This window comes from Rhinichthys klamathensis, unplaced genomic scaffold (genome assembly GCF_029890125.1).
Source record: "Rhinichthys klamathensis goyatoka isolate OS25496 unplaced genomic scaffold, OSU_Roscu_1.1 h1tg000011l_1, whole genome shotgun sequence".
In the NCBI taxonomy this organism is placed as follows: domain Eukaryota; kingdom Metazoa; phylum Chordata; class Actinopteri; order Cypriniformes; family Leuciscidae; genus Rhinichthys; species Rhinichthys klamathensis.
Genome location: NW_026606564.1, coordinates 14994008 through 15013977, shown reverse-complemented (window position 1 = coordinate 15013977; position 19970 = coordinate 14994008). Strand labels below are relative to the sequence as shown.

Genomic DNA, 19970 nt, shown 5'->3' with positions numbered 1-19970 from the left:
CAAATAAGCCTACAACAAACATTTATTTTTAAACAAATATTTTTAAATATGCAACATGCACGTTTAAACAACAAACAATACAATCTGAACCAGCGCTCCTGTATCGAGACATGCAGCGCGTTTCAGTTACGATCCTGGTTCCAGTGGCCTTAATACATTCACGGCTTTTTAAAATGTCACAAAGCGTTTTGAGATGGTTTTGAATGAAATATTGAAGTTTATAATTAGGGTATTTTGGCACACCACGCCGAGTGGCTATGCATTATTCTAAAATCTGGCTTTATTCTGGCATGTTGAATTAGAGTTTGACAAACGCGGCGGCGCGTTCATTTGGATTTATTTTTCTCATAACAGCTAAAAGAACTTACTGCGTAATTGTTGGTCATACAGATAAGATATCATCTTTTAAAACTGTAAAAGGTCTACTTTTATTCATGTAGGCTAAAGTAGGCCTACACTCACACAGGCTAACGACAAAACGTTTTCTCGCTCATGTGAGAAACAAACGTTTGGGCATTTCTCAGTGAGGAAATTAATAGCCGAGCGGTAGAACTTACGGTTCATCATCAAGATGACACGGGTTCAAATCCCGATCAAACATGGTCTACTGCAAATTTTATATTTATTAATGCAGAGAGATTTGTCTAGCTCTAAAACTCTGTTACGCCATACAGTTTTTTGGTTATATTTATAAAATAAAATTACCATGCATTTCCATTTTACACTAGGAACAATAGTATCGAACACAACGACGTTGCATCTGTACCAATCGTACGAGGCTACCAATCGTAATTTCAAAAGCAGTTCTGTAAAAAAAGTAATTTTACATATATAGCCTATATATATATATTTTTTTTTATTAGGCCTATTATTATCATTATTATTTTGATTCCCTACAACCTAGAGTTTTTAAAAACATGGTTTTAAGTAAAGTGTGATTTGCCAGGGGGGACGGGGATTTCCTTCTGGTCTAAACATCCCTGCTTCTGCTGAATTATTTGAATCCCCACACCCCTCCCTCCACAGTAATCAATGCTATAGGCTACTTCACCAATAGACCATATCAAATATAAAATAGAGATATGCAACAAGCACGTTTAAACAACGACAAACAATAAAATCAAAACCAGCGTTTCAGTTGTTCATTAGTTCAAGTGGCCTTAATGCATGCACGGCTTTTCAAAATTTTACAAAGCGTGTTGAGATTATTTTGAATGAAATATTGAAGTTTATAATTAAGTGTTTTGGCAGACCACGCCGAGTGGCCCTATGCATTTTTCTAAAGTCGGGTTTTATTCGAACTTTTGCTAACGACAAAAACAGTTTATCTGTCGTCTCTGTCTCCGGGAACTGCGCGTCACAAAAATGAACCGAAGCCACTTCAGCTCAGTCACTATAAGAAATCGGCTCTGTCTAAAGCCTTTAAATGTCTAAATATTCTGGCTAATAAATGTTATCTGATTATGTAATCCATATGAAAACGAGAGGTACAGAGGATGTACTCAAACATGTAGCCTGTAAGCGCTTCCCAATGAGAAAATGACAAGGGTGAAAATCTCGCTCTAATTAAATGTAGCAGGCTAAATCGCCCTGAATTAAAATGTAAAAACAGATCAAATAATGTATTTGTCGAAATGTTGCGATATTGTTTCATTTAAGTTCATAATTATTCAATACATGTTATTTAATTTAGCAGCATTACCACAAAGCACCGTGGTTCGATATTTATTTGAATAAAAAAATAAAAAATAAAAAACTTAATTCACAAATTGCATGCCTGGTTGAAAGGATCCAAAGATCCATGTAGACTTTAATATTGAGTTGAACATTTTGTTCATGAAAACAAATTAACATGCGTTTTTTTCAGATTATATTTAGTTTTGCTTGGAAAAAGCTGGCCCAAACCAGTTTTATTTCATCAATTACTGAAATAATGAAATATTTAGTAATAAACTTTTATGATAGAAATATCACTAGGCTACATGTAACTAAATCATTTAATTCCTTCATTATCAACACTGTCTAGAATAGCGATTTAAGTGTGAATTGCGACTTCTCTTTGTGTTAAGTCAGCCTCAGACTCCGATAGCCTGTGGGGGGTTGGGGGACAGTTCAGTGCTGTATCGAGCGCGCAGGACAATAGGCCTAGGTGTTAATGTTCCTCTTTCATATGGAGAGCGAGGGAGACTAAATAAACTTGTTAAAAAGAGATTCAGCGCGAGAGAGGCAAAGAAAAACGCATGTTTTAATTTAATTATGTTGCTTTGGACAATTTTCGTTTTGTAGGCCTACTGTTTTAATTGTTTAATATAGCTGTCATTTCTTTGGCAATACAAATTTAAAATGTCGCAAGAATAAGATTAGCCTAGTGTTTCTTATTTTGCATCGCAAAAGAAATAAACTCTAAACCCGATGCAACCCTGTTTTAAATTAAAAAAACTGTCCCGACACTTTATTTAAACCTTGAAATGTTCGAACTTGGTTTCAAACTTAAGTAATTTTAGTGTTCTTTTACATTACACAATAATTTAGCAGACTAAAGACGAGCTTCTTCATTTTCATTTTCTGATGCAATCGGCTGACAATCTTCCTTCATCAGTTTTTGTCGTTTGTGCAGCGGCTGCGGTTCTACAGGAATGTAGCAAATTTATGTTGTAATAATAATTAAACAAAACTCTTGACTTTAAATAAGTAAACAGTTATAAACAGTTAGCTATTTAAGCATCAAGAAGGTTAAATATAAACGCTGTTGGCCAACATCAGTTAACAACATGTATGCTACATTGAGATTCGATCTCGAGTCGATTGAAGCTCCTCGAAGCTCGTGTTGTTGCGTTAACCACTGAGCTATCGTCTGTACGTCTGTAAATGTTTTTATTGCAATGTTTTACTTTTTCATTATTTATTCAATTTCATTTCAGTAGCCTAATTTCAGTATTGTGATTATGAATTATTTTAACTATACGTTTCACTTGTTGAATTCATCTGCTACCAGCTTTCAATCGCTCTGAATCAGTGCGGTGCGGCAGCAGATTACGCATTAGAGAGAATAAACAAACACTTTTCAGAGTCTATGATTGTAGCGCCTCTTGGCGGTAAAAGGCAGCAAATACACCACACATTTTACCGCCGCGGTGGAACGGCTGATGTGGGCATTGTCATGGCTTGCCTCAACATTTGCGTTTGAATAGCGCGCGTCCTCCGTGGGCGTGTCAGATTAACGCGTAATGAAGTGTAATGAGCTGGGGAAAAAAAATCTGACAGCACTCTCTTTTCGTACAGATTACATAAACTGAGAATATTTGTTTTTTATATAAATTACATCATTGAAAAGAAGAGAATTCAAGCTTCATAAAGAAAAATCTCTCGTGCCTGTATGACAAGTATTTGCAGAGTTAGAGTTAATTTTTCGGACGTGTTTCAGAATGGACTGCACTGACAGAGAGAAGGCAAAACTCGCATCATGTTTATTTTTCTTTATTTGACAAAAAGCACAAAACTTTGTTTTTATTGTGAGTATACAGAAAAATAATAGACAATTAACAAGATCGATTGATGTATAACACTTATATGTACGATCAAAATCAACAGAGTATTTTAAGTCTATTTTTCTGCTATGTGAAAAAAAAACGGCAAAACGCGCGGGCGCGTTTCTGGTCCCCAGAGGGTTAAAGAAGAACCCTTATTTTGACATTGTAAAGTATGTGATTTTTGAACTGTAGTGTTATTTGATAATACAAGATAATATATTTTAAATGTTCTATAAATTTGTACTGAACTTCATCATTAAGTCCCCTTCACACCAAGAATGATAACTATAACGATAACTGTATTTCATCCTCACCAGCGGACGATATCGTCCTGTTTATTATAATCGCGCACTTCAGTTTTGCCGTCTGTCGCTTTAAATGCTCGAGCTCTTAAAGCAGGAAGGATTCTGATTGGCTGTCAATGTTTTTATCATTCATCAGCTGGAAAAAAATCGTTCTGTAAGTGATTCCAACGATATTGTTTCTCTGTGCCGTTATCATTATAGATGTGGTGTGGGATCTGCTATTCTTTTATATTTAGATTTTTTTAGAGCTATATCTTTAACGTTATCATTTTAGTTATTGTCCTTGGTGTAAACGGGCCTTTACAGCTGTATAATGACAAATATATTGAAATACATGACATACAAGTTTCAATATAAATGGCATTAAAGTATATTTTAGTTGACCATAAATGCTTGTCAGTACATTCAGCAGTGCACTTTAACCATATCTCAAAGACAATAGAAATAACTATGACATTACATATAAAGATGCACTTATGCAATATAAGTACGTTTATTATCTTCTTAAAAGGATTGACCAAGTTAGAAACAGAGCTTAGAAACACATGACTGAAGTTAATCGAGGACCATATTAGTACAAATGTATTTGAATGCAAGCCTATATAGGACTTTTGATTCTACAATTAAATTCTTGCAGTGCCATATGAGTCTGGATCTTCTCATATGCAGATAATCAATACTGGATGAGTGTAATCTTGTAAAAGAAATTTTCTGAAGGTTATTGCGTATTGTCATGCCAATTCGTATCTGTGTGTGCATTTAATATAAACTATGGCTATACAGTGCTTTACAATGACCCAAAGCGTCCAACACTGCATCCCTGCTATCATATTCAGGTCTCGTAACAACGGTAGAAAATATATGCAAAACTAGTTTTCCAGTGATATTTGGCTAGATTATGTTTTTCTCAGCGGTCCGGGAATTTAGGTCAGCATGATGCAATCCCAGCTGAGGAGTCAGTAACTGGCCTCCTGAACGAGATTAAACATCTTAGCCGCCGCCTGTTTGAAATTATGATGGATGAAGACTCTAGCTGATCTACAAGTCAAATTCATCAATGCATTCCCATATTGCGCAAGGAAAGGAGCCTTCGAATGTTGAAACGTCACATTGAAAGTAATATTCCAGCTTATACATAGTTTAAAGAATTAAGGCACTGGCGAACTCAGTGTGAAGCACACACTCATTCAAATGAGGCATAACCAAACCTCATTGGTATTAGTATTATAAACAACAACAATAATAATAAGTGATGTCAATTTTTGGAAGTTCCTAAAAGATGGGTCTCAGTCCACTTCCAAACATACTCTGGTGCGCTTCGACTGAAATATGAACACAAGATGTGACCCTAAAAAGGACAGAAGGCTCAAGCATCATCATAGTCACGATGTTGCCCATCACAGTTCAGTACAGACGTCAGAACCGTGTCTCCTCACAGCAGATCTTCGTTTGTGTGTGTGACGGAGGGATTCCTGCTGCTGTTTTCACTCCTTTGGTCCGTGATGCGTTCAAATTTGAGTCGAACCGCACCAGAGTATGTTTGGAAGCGGACTGAGACCCATCTTTTCTGCGTCTCGGTCCGCTTGTTTGGTTCGGTTGGCAGCGTTCACACTTGTTGAAATGAACCCCACTAACAGAGCAATCGCACCAGGGTTCGGTTTAATACAACCACACATGCCAAGTGTGAACACACCCTAAATTGTTTCAGTTTTTTGGTCAGGACCAAATGAACCAAGTGAACTGAACTACAAGTGTGAATACACCCGTAACTCTTTCCCCTCCAAACACAGAATTTTTCCAGGTGTCCGTGTTTTCACTGTTATACGGTAGGGGGCGCTATGACGCATCTTCTGAAAGAGTACTGAATCTCCTGATCTAAACGCATGCGAAGATGACGCAAGAAACAAACATCTCATATGTAATCAGATGCATATATAAATAACGCAATCATCAACATTAAACAGCATATTTATCAAAACTGCCGACCCAGGATGAGCTTTAGGACTGTGAAGCTGGACTCGATCGACTCCAACCGTGTTTTGATCATCGTTCTGAATCCGATCGAGACGGTCTTTGACAAAAATTTTGCTCAAAATGTTGCTTTTTTATTAAACCCACATTCAAGTGTTGATAAAAAACAGAATAGAATAAAAGTTAGAATAAAACTTTTTTTTTTTAAAGCAGAGGCCCTGTTCTTTCTTTTGAAATGTTCAGATATTCATACAACAAAATATTCTGGGGGCCATGACATTTTTGTGAAAATTATCAAAAACATGGTGGCTGGCAACTTTTTTCAAAAATGCTGGCGGGTAAAGAGTTAATTACCTTTTAAGTAACTATACTTAGAACTGGTATTTTCCTTTAGTAGGTTAATATATTTTTTTGCATTTATGTTAAGCATCAGTTTTGATGTGAACATAAACCTCATTCGTAGTGCAATGTTCCTGTACTTGACTTTACAGTGAGCGCTTATGCTGTGTTTCATTTCAGACGCCTCTAGACTCAGTCATTGGTGACACAGCTTTTGCTTCTGCTTAAGGTCAAGCCTAAAAAAATTGGGTTATTGACACCTCCGACTTGGGAGATGGCCGATCATCATTTTGAATTTTGTGATGGCAGCTGGGGTGGCAAAATACATTTTAGGGGAGGTCAGTGCGACCCCAGGCAGCCCATCTGGATACTTCCCATTTTAAAAGTATTGCCTGAACACCTACACATTATACTTTCTAGCCTGAGACTGGTGATGCCTACCAATTTGAGGTCATTTAATTCTACATATCTTTTGCATGATGCCTGCTAGGTTACAGAGAAGGAAGGGTTTTTTTGCCTAGAGAACTGCTCAAATAATGCACCTTCTTCATTCCTGAGAAGTACAAGCATTTTCCCATTGTTTTCACAAACTGTTCATTATCACCCTTACAGCTCATAACATCGTCCTCTGTACTAAGAGATTTCCCTTTAAACATGCTTTCATGTCATTTCTTCCTGTCTGCTTCCTTCTTTAGAGAGACCACACCAGTGGGCTGTTAGTTAGCAGCGTACAGTGCCTTCAGGACGTATTCACTCAGCTAAACCTTCAAATGTCAACAGAAGGAACTCTTATTTTCCCCCTAAGGAACTATTCAGGTGATTCAGCACCTTTTTATGTAGTTGTTTTCGAAGCAAAAAAATAATGACCAAACTTCAGTTATAATGATTCTTTACAGATCTACATCTTTATAGAAGCCATTAAAACTAGTTTGTTCTGTATACAAAAAAAAGATACTTTTGGCCAAATTCTAAAAAATACTCTAGTTCCTTATATTTAACCTTAAACTAACCTTAAATATTTTTACAAAATAAAAACACACACACACATATATACATACATATATATGTATAGTAAAAATATTATTATTTTATTAACTTAATTTAACCATAAACAAAAGCTAAATTAAACATAATATAAAAGTAAAATTTGTACTTTTTTAGTCGATGTTTAATTTAGTTTACTTACTATAAATAAAGACAGTAATAAGAAATACCTTAATGTTTCAGTGTATTAGGGAGCAACACTAGTTATACTTGTCTATTTAAATGCATTATTCCATTTCCAAGCACTCATAAAGCTGATGTTTAAAGTGTTTCCAGCTGTGCAGAGCAGAAAAAGTGGTTACTTTAAGAGCTACATGCACTGTATGCTTAAAAACAAACCAACGTCAGCCCATAAGATGGAGGTCTTCCTCTCTAGAGTGGCAGGATGTTGGACGAGTGATGCTCAGGAAGGCTTTGGCAGGCCAACAAAGACAGACCCTCAGCTGTAGGGTGTAGGTTTTCAGGACCAGCATCCCCTTTGGCAGGCGCACAGAGGCTGCTGCCATTAGCCGGGGATGAGGACCCATGAGACTCTGGCTTTTATTTACTCAGGCGGCTAGCGTCCTGCACATTTCTCGTCTGAGTGAAGTAAGGGTATAAACAAGACAAGAAAGAGAGACAAAAACATGCTTTCATTTGCCCTGACTCTGATCCCATCAGTCAGTGTTCACACACTTGCTCATGGACACTAGAAAATCCTGACATTTACATCTTAAAGTGTGTTAAATCACAGTTGGCTTGTTGATCGGAAGTACATTATTATATATTGCATTGCATTATTGGTAACCGTTTGTGTTTGCATTGTGACTGAGCATTACTTTTTTAGTTCTAAACTGTGCAATAGAAAAGGGAGAATTATTCAGATTGTGTATCTTGGGCTGAGCTGTGTAAAGCTGTGTGTTTAGAGGAACAGCAGGTCAACCTCTATTGTCATCTGTTTCCTGAAGATAGGCTGTCATGGCTTGAGTGCTCATAAATGCATGTTACCCTGGCAGAACCTGAGGTAAAAACAAAGGAAGAGACATGAATATGCGAGTGGGTTGCTTGAAGATGTCTCATAAATCCTAGCCATTTCCCCTTGTTTTTTCCCTTTCCCAGCAAAACCTCATTGGCAGTTCACTCCATTATTTAAGTAGGGATATGGAAAAATTGACCAGTTTATGGTTTGTATGAAGAACTAGTTAGTTCCCTTTAAATCGGTCAATCCCGACGTAACTACGGGTCAGTGAACCGACGAATTGATATCCCAACTCGTCGGTTCACTGACCCTATGTGACGTCTCCGTTCCCTCCTTCAGGGAACGAGGTTTACATACGTAACCGAGACGTTTTAAGGAAAGCCTGTATAATTAGGTTGCATATTTCCACCAGCTCCTGATCAGACATATTTGTTTGGGATATACGGACACTAAGCAAAGCCCTTCAAATATTGTAATTAATAGGTAATAAACTATGTCATAACTTTTGTCCTTGGGGTGATTCTCGCTCTGCTTGCAAAAGTTCATTACTGTTAGGTTAGAAATATGGTGATTGCACAACATCCAACAGTTTGAGACTTTTTTTTGTACTGCAACTATTTTAAAGGGGTCATTTTTCTGTTCTGACAGACACCTGGGAGTGTGGGTACCACACTATAACAAATCAGCACCGGAACATATCAAGCCCAAAAAAAGAAAAGAAAAAAGAAGCAATGCTTTTCATTGGGTGTAGTTACTTTTTCAGTGGAAAGTAATAATGTGAACACTACTCACACCAGACAATTTCAAGGGTGACAGTGATTGTCTGGAAGTTTATTGTTGAATGCAAAGAATCTGCACAAAAGTGGTGTTTTGATGGCTATGGCGGATGCTTTAAATTGGATGAATTTGGGAGACAAAACCTTTCGGTTTTAGTCATTTCCAGTGTTGACTATTAGCATAAATAAATTACAACATGCTATCAGCGTGCCAAAATGCTTGCAAAAAGGTGACTCTTACTTATTTGAAAATTGCATCTCACTTTAAATTCATATCATATACAAACTATTAAACTCAGTATGTTCACCTCACTGTCATTCAAAAACCGACTGGTCGATTAGTCGACCAACTTGGACTTTCCTTATATTGGAGGAAATTTTACTTGTTTGCTGTGGCTGGTCATCTTTTAAATGATTGCAAACTCTGTTGGGTATATACTTCAAGTATGTAACCACAACACATTACAGCCACTCGCGCACGGAAGATTGACAATTAGCATACAGTTTGGATTGGCGGTATGGTTCAGTTCTGGGCAAGAACTCCCTGCGCATCCATGCAGCCTAGCGTGGATAAGAGCAGGAGAGCAGCAATAACCTCCTTAGGGTAAACGGAACCGAACCAACATGAATGTATGCAGATATCATTGAATCAGAATAAATTCTCGAATTATGTTGTACTTTAAAATCTTGAATTAAAGGGAATCAGAATGCCAGAGAGGAGGGGACGAGACGAGAGGAGAGGAGAGGAGGAGCTGGGGATGGAGGAGGGTAATTAGCTATATAGGAGGGTAATTAGCGATAGCTGCTGATAATACTGAAGGAGCTTATATATGTATACAGTGATAGGCGTCGTATTCCTATAAGTAGACGTGGATCAGCTGAGAGTCAGCTGATGTGAGCTTGACTAACGTGACCTGCCAGAATTGACTCTATGCTTGATAATTGTGTGTTATCGAGGGGCACTTAAATCGTGGTAGCATATCATCAGGAAACAGATAGAACTGCCTCTAGACAACTGGAATGATGAAGGCAGGGGTCTGTGAATTTTCAGCCAATCTAGAAGTAATTTTCTATAACATACTACTGTAACTTTCCTAAAACAAGTCCTTGGCTAATGTATAATGACACCTAACCCCCCACCTCATGTTTTTTTAATTAAACATGAAAAACAAATATATTGTCTGTGTCATAGTTTGAAAGACTAGCATCCTTGCAAATATTACTGGAATGCATGGCATAATGGACCTTGCTTTTCATATAACTTTACCAATATATATATATATATATATATATATATATATATATATATATATATATATATATATATATATATATATATAATTTTGAAAGGAGAAATTTCTCACAAATGCCATTTTGTTAGAAGACAGACATCTTGTTGCATCTGAATACCACAAAACAGTAAAAAGTTAATATAATCTATCTTGTCTTCTGGATGTTTTTGACAGATGGAACTGATATAGAAGATGACCCATCCTGCTCTTGGCCTGCATCCTCGCCATCTAGTAAAGACCACACATCTCCAGGCCATGTCGAAGACTATGAATATGGTGAGGATGAAGGAGGTGCCAACCTACCCTACCCATGCCAGTTTTGTGCTAAATCCTTCAGTCGCCTGAGTTTCCTTAAGTGCCACGAACAAAGTCACAGAGATAAACTTCCCTTCAGCTGCACATACTGCAGTCGCTTGTTCAAGCACAAGCGCAGCCGTGACCGACACATCAAGCTTCACACTGGTGACAAAAAGTACCACTGCGGAGACTGTGACTCTGCTTTCTCACGCAGTGATCATCTAAAGATCCATATGAAAACACACGCTGCCAACAAGCCCCATAAATGCCCAGTGTGCCGCCGTGGGTTCTTGTCCACCAACTCGCTTCATGGACACATGCAGGTGCATGAACGTGGGAAGGATGGAGCGAAAGGATTGTCTCCTCAAGAATGGAGGTTAAAAGAGACACGCAAATGCAGCCGCTGTGAGGAGGGTTTCGACATGCCTGAAGAACTGCAGAAGCACATTGCAGAAAGCCACCCAGAGTGCTCTTCTCCTGTAGGAGGGAGTCTAGAACCTGGTCTGCAGTGCATTTATTGCCACGAGCCATTCAGTGATGAGGGAACGCTTCTTAGCCACATCGATCAGGTGCATGGGAGAGACCAGAAGAGCAACACATGCACTGTGTGCTTTGATAACTTCCCCACTGTAGAGGAGCTGTACACTCACATGGATATTCACCAAATACCAGAGTCCAGCAATAGCCCCTCCGTGTTGCCCGTAGGTTATACTTCTGTTTCAAGCACTACCCCAGACTCCAACCTTTCTGTTGACAGTTTGTCCATGATGGAGACCGTTTCCACTGTCCCCAAGACACGTGGGAGAAGAAAGAGGGCCACTCATAATGACGTGTATAGGCGATCTGCCAAACAGCCAAAAATTGAATACAGCTGCATTTACTGCAACAAACAAGTTTTTTCAAGCCTCGCTGTGCTGCAGATTCATCTTAAAACAAAGCATGTTGACAAGCCAGAGCAGGCGCATACCTGCCAATTTTGCTTGGAGATCCTTCCATCCCTTTGCAATTTGAACGAACACCTGAAACAGATCCACAATGCCGAGGATCCCTCAGGTGTACTTGCTAACCTGTCTGATGGCCTGCTACAGTGCAATTTCTGCCCAGAGGTGCTTGGAGATCTCAATGCTCTGCAAGAGCACATACGGCACTCACATGGCTTTCCTAGTCCAGTAGCCAAAGAAAGTAATGCATTCTTTTGCCCCAAATGCTTTATGGGATTTTTAACTGAGGCCACTCTAGAGGAACATGTCAGACAGACCCATTGTGACTCTGGAAGCTTGCAATTTGACTCTCCTCTAGCCGTCACTCCAAAAGATTCTGTTGTGGATATCTATTCTTGCTCTTACTGTACCAACTCCCCCATTTTTAACAGTGTTCTGAAGCTTAACAAACACATAAAGGAGAACCACAAGAACATCCCTCTTGCACTGAATTATATCAACAATGGGAGAAGATCTCTGCGAGTCCTCAGCCCCTCATCCCCAGTGTCTGGAGAACAGGCCTCACTATTCAAACAGAACAGCACTTCCTTATGTTCAAGCGAGTTCATTTGTAACCAGTGTGGGGCTAAGTACACCAGCTTAGATCTTTTCCAGACACACCTAAAGACCCACCTTGATGGTGTCGTGCCACAGCTTACCTGTCCACAGTGCAACAAGGACTTTCCTAATCAGGAGTCTCTGCTTAAACACGTGACTGTTCATTTCACCATCATGTCTACATACTACATCTGTGAGAGCTGTGACAAGCAATTCACATCCGTTGATGACTTGCAGAAACATCTCCTGGATATGCACACCTTCATGTTTTTTCGCTGTACTCTCTGCCAAGAGGTGTTTGACTCTAAAGTGTCAACTCAACTCCATCTTGCAGTGAAGCACAGTAATGAGAAGAAGGTATACCGATGTACTTCTTGCAACTGGGATTTCAGGCATGAGGCTGACCTTCAATTGCATGTCAAACATAGTCACCTTGAAAATCAGGGCTGCTCACACCGTTGCATTTTTTGTGGTGAGTCCTTTGGCACAGAAGTAGAGCTGCAGTGTCATATTACCACCCATAGCAAGAAATACAATTGCCACTTTTGCTGCAAAGCCTTCCATGCTGTTTATCTGCTAGAACGTCACCTTCGTGAAAAGCATTGTGTGTTTGAGGGAAAGACCCAGAACTGCAGCACCAATGGGTCCATGTCAGGTAGCGGTGATTCAGTTGCCAAAGATGATGGAGACTTCCAGGGCTTTCTGACCAACAGCCATGGAGGAACTGGTGCAGGGGAGTCTCGCAACAGTCATGATGGCAGCGAAGAAGACTTTGATACCTCAGAGGTCATGTATAGCTGTGACATCTGTGGTGCATCCTATACCATGGAGTCCCTCCTAACCAATCACCAATTTCGTGACCATAACATTCGCCCGGGAGAGAGTGCTATGCACAAGAGAAAGGCAGAAATGATCAAGGGAAACCACAAATGCAACGTCTGCTCTAGAACCTTCTTCTCGGAGGGAGGACTTCGGGAGCACATGCAAACACACATAGGGCCTGTCAAACACTACATGTGTCCCATTTGTGGAGAGCGCTTTCCTTCACTACTTACTCTGACAGAACACAAGGTCACTCACAGCAAAAGCCTGGACACTGGAAGCTGCCGGATTTGCAAATTACCTCTGCAGAGTGAGGACGACTTCCTAGAGCATTGTCAGATGCATCCAGATTTGCGTAACTCTTTGACTGGTTTCCGCTGTGTTGTCTGCATGCAGACTGTCACCTCAACCCTAGAACTCAAGATCCACGGCACCTTTCACATGCAGAAGACTGGACCAGCATCTACAAATCACCAAACTGCATGTTTAGCTGCCACACAACTTCAACACAGTCAAAGCCAGAAAGTCTTCAAGTGTGCTGCATGTCTCAAAGAGTTCTACTCTAAGCAGGACTTGGTGAAACTTGACATTAATGGTTTGACATATGGCCTGTGCACGTTATGTGTCAATGCTGCTGGTAGCAAGAGCTCAACTGTTAATGGAGGGAAACAGTTGCATCATGGGTCTCAAACGTCAACGGGTCCTGCTGCTGGATGGACCCAAGGGGAGAGCCTTAGCCCTGGTCCTGTGAAGAGAAAGACTCTCTCTTCTTCTTCCTCGTCTTCATCAGTATCGCCCTCTATTTCCAAGACCCGTTGTTCCAGCTGCAATGTTAAATTCGAGTCAGAGGCGGAGCTTCAGGCACACCTGCAGACAGTACACAGAGACCAAACACCAGAGGGTGCTCACTTCAGGACTCCAGAGGGCTCCCCCATGTCACGAGTTAGCCCCACCCAAAGTGATGAGGTAAGGTGTGCCTCACAGTAAACCTACATACTCAGAATATTTGCCATCAATACAATAGTGATAATTATTGTTTTTAAAGATTTATTGTATAGTTTACTGAATTAAAGAGGAGTGGTAAAAACAACAACAAACAATTTTTATGCATACAAAAGACATGTATTTTCTTGTTTAAGCATTATTGTCCTACACTATTCATCTTTATATGATGTTTCTTTTTTTCCACTATTCAGAAGAAGACTTACCAGTGCATCAAGTGTCAGATGGTCTTTTACAGTAAATGGGACATTCAGGTCCATGTTGCCAATCATATGCTAGGTAAGACTTTATTCTAATTGGATCTGTAACAACTGGCTAAACATATTTCAATGTCAATTTTGGGTATGTGACCCCAACATGAACCCCTTTTCCTGTTTTTCCATTTGGTTCAGATTATTTTTATTTATTTATTACACCTTAATGATATTACTGGAAAACCCACTGAAATATATCTATTGTCAAAGAATGTTAAAGAGAACCAAGTTTTTTAAAGAAAAAAAGACTTTGTGGTTGTCTTCTCTCTTGTTCTTTATTTGTTACTTTTATTTGTTCCTATTCATGATTTGAGGGGTTTTGTGGGAAAATAATGTTTTAACTGAATTCCCTCTGCTTGAAATAAGCATGTTCCCTTTTTCTCAATAGAAGCTTTTCATTTTCAGTTGGTTCTGCTGAAGCGCATTCTGTTGCAATCTCACATCAAGTGTGTGCAAATCTGGACTGTAATTCCCTCTTAACCAGCATGTGCCAAAACTGCAAAGGGAAAAACAAAAGCCTGATTTGAGAAGCTTTAAATACCTTTTCCCTTGAAAAAGAGCATAATTCCTCCTGTTAATGGCCATCTGTAAAGATGAGGTGAAACGGGGGCCGTCGGGTCATCTACGCTCAGCTGTCAGTGCTATTAGCGTATGTAATGGAGCAGGCGCTGCTCTTCAGGGTGTTGTTTCTAAGCACATGTCCCTGTTTTATTGCCATCGATAACTCAATATGTAGAGAATTGGAGGCTGTTAAACATGGGCACAAAAGCCTTGTTGGTCCTTGTAACCTGACCTTGTGGTTTGTAAATATAGAAAAGTGTGATTTCTTTTGTGCATATTTGATTTACAGTCATTAATATTGCTGATTTCCACAGAGACATCTTTCAGAAAGCAATCAGATCTCACACCGATAAGGCAAGGAGGCGGAGGTAGGTGTGAACTGGACGGTAGGGACGGGTCTTGGCCACAGGAGCCCTGAGGTGCCTGCAGATAGGAACTCACAGCTTGAATGGCCCAAATCCATATTTGCACTTTTAGTTGGTTTGTCTGTTGTTGGAGATGTAGAAAGGCTTCAGCGCGACAGAGAGCTTGACTTTCATTCAGAGACCTCTTGCATTATCAACCCCCCCCCCCCCCCCCAAAAAAAATCAAGAACATTCGATTTTTCACCATAATTGTCACCAGCATATTTCAGATGATGCGAGATGAGGCAAAAGGAAAGATGGCAAATTTCCATCATCCTCTAAAGCATCCTTTTTTGTCAAGTTGGTTGACCACCTTCTCAAGGACAGTCACACATGGGGGTCCTGCATGTGGCATGAGGTGGGGGTGGCTGATTACAGTGGCTGCAAACACATCCAGCCTTGTGTCGTTCCGTTCCACGGTGGGGAGTGAGTGACCCGGGCAGTCCAGCCAGGGTAGGGTGGATGAAGTGGATGGCAGAGACAGTTGGTGGAGGCTTGGAGCAGTGCATGATGCACATTTGTTGTCCAGCAGGCCACTCTGTGTGAGGCAGCACTGTGGGCTGATGTCATGCTGAAAGGAGAGAGGAGAAAATCTTGTGAAAAAAGAGGAATGAAGTGGATAAACAGAGCAGGGGAGACATTATTGCAGTGTGCAGCATGTTTTATTAGATGAGTTATTTTTAAATGGATGTTTAAATGGATCATGTAGATTGATACATGTTTTTAAAATGTCAGTCAGATATTGTTATATATTAAAGAAGACTGTGTGCATTTCTTGACAATATTTCTTATTTTGTTGGCTTTTCCATGGTGACGGTTTCAGCGTGGCAATGCCCAACGGAAACTCTAATGGATGTGAATAAATGGGACAAATGGTTTGCATTCTAGGATGATTCAAGAAACTTGAAATTACAGATGAACTGAATATCAATACATTGAAGAAGGGGAATGTGAAATGTGCAAGAATAGAAATGTACAAGACTCTCTGCTGCATTGACTTGTAATGGATTATTAAGGCCATAATCAATGTACAGCAGATTTGTTTGTTTGATTTGTTTGTTTATTTAAGAGTTTAGATAACATTTTCAAACTTAAATTTTCAAAAGACAAATCTAGACCATAAGGATTAAATTGCATTAAAAAATTTTTTTTTTTGCATGTTACAAAGTCAAGTCAATAACCCAAAGGTGAGGTTAGTATGTGGAGAGTACGTCCTATGGACTTACCTGATGGGAAGTACTACATAGGGCCACAGCGAGTGGTGACAGAGCAAGGCTTTGTCCAGGGAAAGACACAGGGTTCACTAACAGGGAACCCAGACAGTAGAAGAATACATACTGTATATGGGATCACCATTAGGGAATCAGCACTTAGCCCACGTACAAGGGCTCACCTGAAAAGGGGCATGCCACAAGTAATGGGCCTGGTAGCAAATTTCTCCACCAAACTCAACCACCGATGAGTGTTTGGAGGTAGGAAAAGGCATCCTGGGTTCACCAGACATGGGGAACTCACAATGACAAAAAAGTGCACATTATCACCTCAGAGACGGGAAAGGCGCGAAACGCAAGCGACACAGCCAACAAGTTGTCTGAGTTTTTACCTGTCAGTACCCAACACTCGCGATGAAACTGGATCTACGCATAGATTATAGAATCTTGTGAAGGTGTTGGGTGTAGCCCAGTCCGCAGCTCTGCAAATGTCTTCCAACGAGGCACCATTCGCCAAATGGTGATAAAAGGGACTGTGATACCCCCTGGGAGTGAGGGCTCACTCTACCAGAGGCATGGTACGCCTTGGGCTTGATAAGTCAGGAGAATGGCATCCACGATCTAGTGGGCCATTCTTTTTTAGAGACAGCCATCCCCTACTGCTGACCTCCAAAGGAGACAAAGAGCTGCTCGGATCATCTAAAGCTCTGTGTGCGGTCCAGGTATATGTGCAAGATGCGCACCGGGCACAACAGAGATAGGGCTGGGTCTTTCTCATCAGGAGGGATCGCTTGCAAGTTCACCACTTGATCCCTGAAAGGAGTAGTGGGAACTTTGAGCCGTGCTGGGCCAGGCTGGGGCTTTCAGGACCACATGAGAGTCAGCCAGATCAAACTCTAGGCTAACAGAGAGGGCTTGTAGGTCCCCAGCTCTCTTGATGGAGGTAAAAGCAGTCAGCAAGGTAGTCTTCATGGAATGTCTTCAGGGCACTGAGCTAAACTGACCAAGGACCAACGAGAGATCCCAAGAGGGGATGAGGCGCAGTCTCGGCGGATTTAATCTCCGTGCAGGAACCTAATACTTTGGTTGTCTTTCCCCAGAGTCCTGCCACCCACAGTGTTGTGGTTTGCTGCTATTGCAGTCATGTACACATTAAGGGTAGAAGAAGACAAGTGCTTCTCTAGGCCTTCATGGAGGAAGGAAAACACTGACCCAAAGCCATATCTCCGTGGGTCTTCAACTCGGGAAGAACACCATGTAGCGAAAAGGAGCCACTTCAAGGCAATAAGCACACCTAGTAGAGGGGGCTCTTGTCTGAGCATTTGAATTCCCTCCCCGTCCCTTCCAGGGACTAGACATGGAGGTTACAGAGATCCTTCTTCAGGGGGATTCGCCAGAGAGGGTCTGACCATCAGCGTGAGCTCCAAGATCCAAGTCTGGTTAGGCCAGTATGGAACTTGTTCTTCTTCCTCCCTGATCTTGCACAGTGTATGATAAGGCCCACTGATGTAAACACATTCTTGAGCAGGACCCGGGCCAGCTTTGTCCCAGTGCGTCCCTGCTGAGGGGGGCCTCGATCAGGGTATACCACACAGGACAGTGGGAGGATTCCTGGAAAGCAAACAGGTTTGCCTGTGCATCTCCGATTCGACTCCAGATCAGCTGGACCACCTAGGGATGGAGTTTCCACACTCCGCGAAGCATAACCTGTCGTGAGAGCAAGTCCGCTGCGCGATTGAGGTCGCCCGGGATGTGAGTGGCTTGCAGTGACTTCAGGCGAGTTGAGACATGCGACGAGAGCAGAGACCGCCCTTGCAGTGTATATACACCACTGTCGCTGTGTTGTCTGGATCAACACATCTCTGCCCTTACTCCCACCCGTAGAAATGCAATGTCTGTCCAAGGGCTGAAAGTGCGGTGACAGATCGAGTTGTGATGTGTGCCAAGGTGCCATGCCCATCTCGGGACTCGAGCATGAAGCCAGTGTTGAAACGGTCTCATATGCATTAAAGTGGCGAGTGGCGTTACCACAGCTGAGGATGCCATATGCCCCAGAAGCCTCTGAAAATATTTGAAAGGAACCGCTGTATTGTGCTTGTATTCGACACAACGTGGAAGTGACTGACTGATAGGGAACAATATTATAACGATAGACAATAATATAATTATTAAATTGCCAAAACAAGAAACATTTACAACATTAAAGACATACGTTCAGAGACAATGTGCAAGGCATCTGTGTCTAACACAAAGCAGAATTATGAATATTTCTATGCTTGTGTCACCGGCTTGTGTATGAGAGGCCAGGACCATAATTTAGTTCAGTAATTATGCACCAAAATATTTACAAAATCATAGACAAAACCAAACTCCGCCCTACATTTGTTCTTGTTCCAAGAGCCGTTTCACTTGTAGGTCACAATAGAGAAGAAGATAAGAAGAGACTATCTCAACTTTAGTTTCACACTTACTTTAATGACTATGTTTCTTAGAATACTTAAGTACACATTTAAAGAGTGCACTAAGATTAATTAAAAATAATATTTTGTCGTGCTTTAAAGAAGTACCCCTACTTTGATGTGTACTGTAGTGTGTTATTCGATATTACATTTTAAGTTGATGTGATTTATACATGACATGCAAGTTTCAATAGAAATGACTTTGAATTATTTTAGTTGACCATAAATGCTTGTCAGTACATTCAGCAGTACACTTTAACCATATCTCAAAGACAATATAAATGTAAAATTATAAATAAAGATACTACTTGTCCTACTTGGTCAAAATGTTAATTCACTAACTTTAAAAAATCAATTTTAACTATAATACATTTAGTTGCAATTAACATGCAGTTAAGTGTGCTAAAACATTAAATTCAGTTCACTAAATATATTATTTTACAGTGTTTATTATTCCCGTAATAGGTGCTCTTTGCTAAAGTGCACTACTTATTCAAAAGGGCATTCAGCAACTGTTACACATGACTTGAATGGTATGAATTCTGTAGATGTTTAGGGCTCTCTGTGTTTGTGGCATTTGTGGAGCTTGGCTCAGTTTGGTTTCTCTTGGTTTTCTTATTGCTTTGGCCCCCTGGGGTCTGCTGGTGAACAGGATGCTGATTAGTGAGACTCTCATTGAAGTCCTTCATCATGCCCTCTGGCTGCAGTCATGGAACCCTGTGGAATGTTCCAGAGAGTTCTAATAAGATTCAGGTGCTTCAAACCAGTGGCCCCATGCCAGATCTTTCCTAACTCCCAGCACCATCGTTTATATCTGTCCTGCCCAAAAGATCTGAATACCCTATGGAGATTTATATTTAGATATACTATAATGATTATTGAAGCAGTAGGCTTTAGTATTATTGTCTTATGCTAATGTTAGTGATGTCAAATTATTTTTATGTGTATGCACATTTTCTTTTCCGTTGAGGTGAGTTGAGAACTGTAGGTGCGGTTGCTTGTAACACTACAGAAAACATTGATATATACAAGGCCATATAAATAAAATAATAATAATAACAATAAAAATAATGTGCACAGATAAATAATTTATAATAATCACTGCAACATTCTGTAAAACACATAAATAAATAAATAAGAAGTGTCTATTTTGATTTTATGGTAACTTTAAGCATTTTCATTCAAAAAGATATACAGATATTTAGAG

The 19970-nt window shown here is 40.3% G+C and overlaps 1 protein-coding gene across 2 annotated transcripts in view; it reads left to right on the top strand.

Annotated features, from left to right (window-relative positions):
• The window catches only part of LOC130100056 (zinc finger protein 521), a 132983-nt gene that overhangs the window by 48863 nt on the left and 64150 nt on the right, over positions 1-19970 (top strand). For both annotated transcript variants that reach the window (XM_056265624.1, XM_056265623.1), the window contains exons 3-4: positions 10390-13838; positions 14069-14153. In XM_056265624.1, the coding sequence (XP_056121599.1) occupies positions 10746-13838; positions 14069-14153 (3178 nt within the window). In that variant the 5' untranslated portion in view covers positions 10390-10745. The remainder of the gene's footprint in view (positions 1-10389; positions 13839-14068; positions 14154-19970) is intronic.